This window comes from Austrofundulus limnaeus, unplaced genomic scaffold, assembly GCF_001266775.1.
Source record: "Austrofundulus limnaeus strain Quisiro unplaced genomic scaffold, Austrofundulus_limnaeus-1.0 Scaffold671, whole genome shotgun sequence".
In the NCBI taxonomy this organism is placed as follows: domain Eukaryota; kingdom Metazoa; phylum Chordata; class Actinopteri; order Cyprinodontiformes; family Rivulidae; genus Austrofundulus; species Austrofundulus limnaeus.
The window spans coordinates 249592-250661 of NW_013953073.1; the positions used below are offsets into that span (position 1 = coordinate 249592).

General features: G+C 44.8%; 1 protein-coding gene across 2 annotated transcripts in view; it reads right to left on the minus strand.

The window, feature by feature from the left end:
- Positions 1-1070, minus strand: part of LOC106531754 (E3 ubiquitin-protein ligase RNF182) — a 14311-nt gene that overhangs the window by 10438 nt on the left and 2803 nt on the right. For both annotated transcript variants that reach the window (XM_014027674.1, XM_014027673.1), the window contains exon 2: positions 277-380. In XM_014027674.1, coding sequence (XP_013883128.1) covers positions 277-318 — 42 coding nt within the window. In that variant the 5' untranslated portion in view covers positions 319-380. The remainder of the gene's footprint in view (positions 1-276; positions 381-1070) is intronic.

Genomic DNA, 1070 nt, shown 5'->3' on the forward strand with positions numbered 1-1070 from the left:
ACCCTGAACACATCACATGTAGGACATGTAACCCTGAACACATCACATGTAGGACATGTAACCCTGAACACATCACATGTAGGACATGTAACCCTGAACACATACAGGCACATGTAGGACATGTAACCCTGAACACATCACATGTAGGACATGTAACCCTGAACACATCACATGTAGGACATGTTACCCTGAACACATCACATGTAGGACATGTTACCCTGAATGCAACACAACAATTTTGGATGCCTGGACTACAGTGATTATGAAAAATCTCACCTTGCCCTCCTGGCCTAGCTCCGCCTCCTGTGGCTGGTTCATTCTATTGGCCGTTAAAGCAGAATAAAAATCAGCAGTGGGTGGAGCTACGTGGAGGTTTTCACCTGACCAATAAACAAACAGAAATAAACAGAAAAATGTTTTATCAGAGATGAAACAGAAAGACCAACCATCCAATCAGAGAGTAGATGTCCTCCTGAAGAGAGACATGTGTCCTCCTGAAGAGAGACATATGTCCACCTGAAGAAAGACATGTGTCCTCCTGAAGAGAGACATGTGTCCTCCTGAAGATAGATATGTGTCCTCCTGAAGAAAGACATATGTCCTCCTGAAGAAAGACATGTGTCCTCCTGAAGAGACATGTGTCCTCCTGAAGAGACATGTGTCCTCCTGAAGAGAGACATATGTCCACCTGAAGTGAGACATTTGTCCTCCTGAAGATAGATATGTGTCCTCCTGAAGTGAGACATGTGTCCTCCTGAAGAAAGACATGTGTCCTCCTGAAGAGAGACATGTGTCCTCCTGAAGAGAGACATATGTCCACCTGAAGAAAGACATGTGTCCTCCTGAAGTGAGACATTTGTCCTCCTGAAGTGAGACATTTGTCCTCCTGAAGTGAGACATGTGTCCTCCTGAAGACAGACATTTGTCCTCCTGAACAGAGACATATGTCCTCCTGAAGTGAGACATTTGTCCTCCTGAAGAAAGACATATGTCCTCCTGAAGAGAGACATATGTCCTCCTGAACACAGACATATGTCCTCCTGAAGAAAGACATGTGTCCTCCTGAAGAA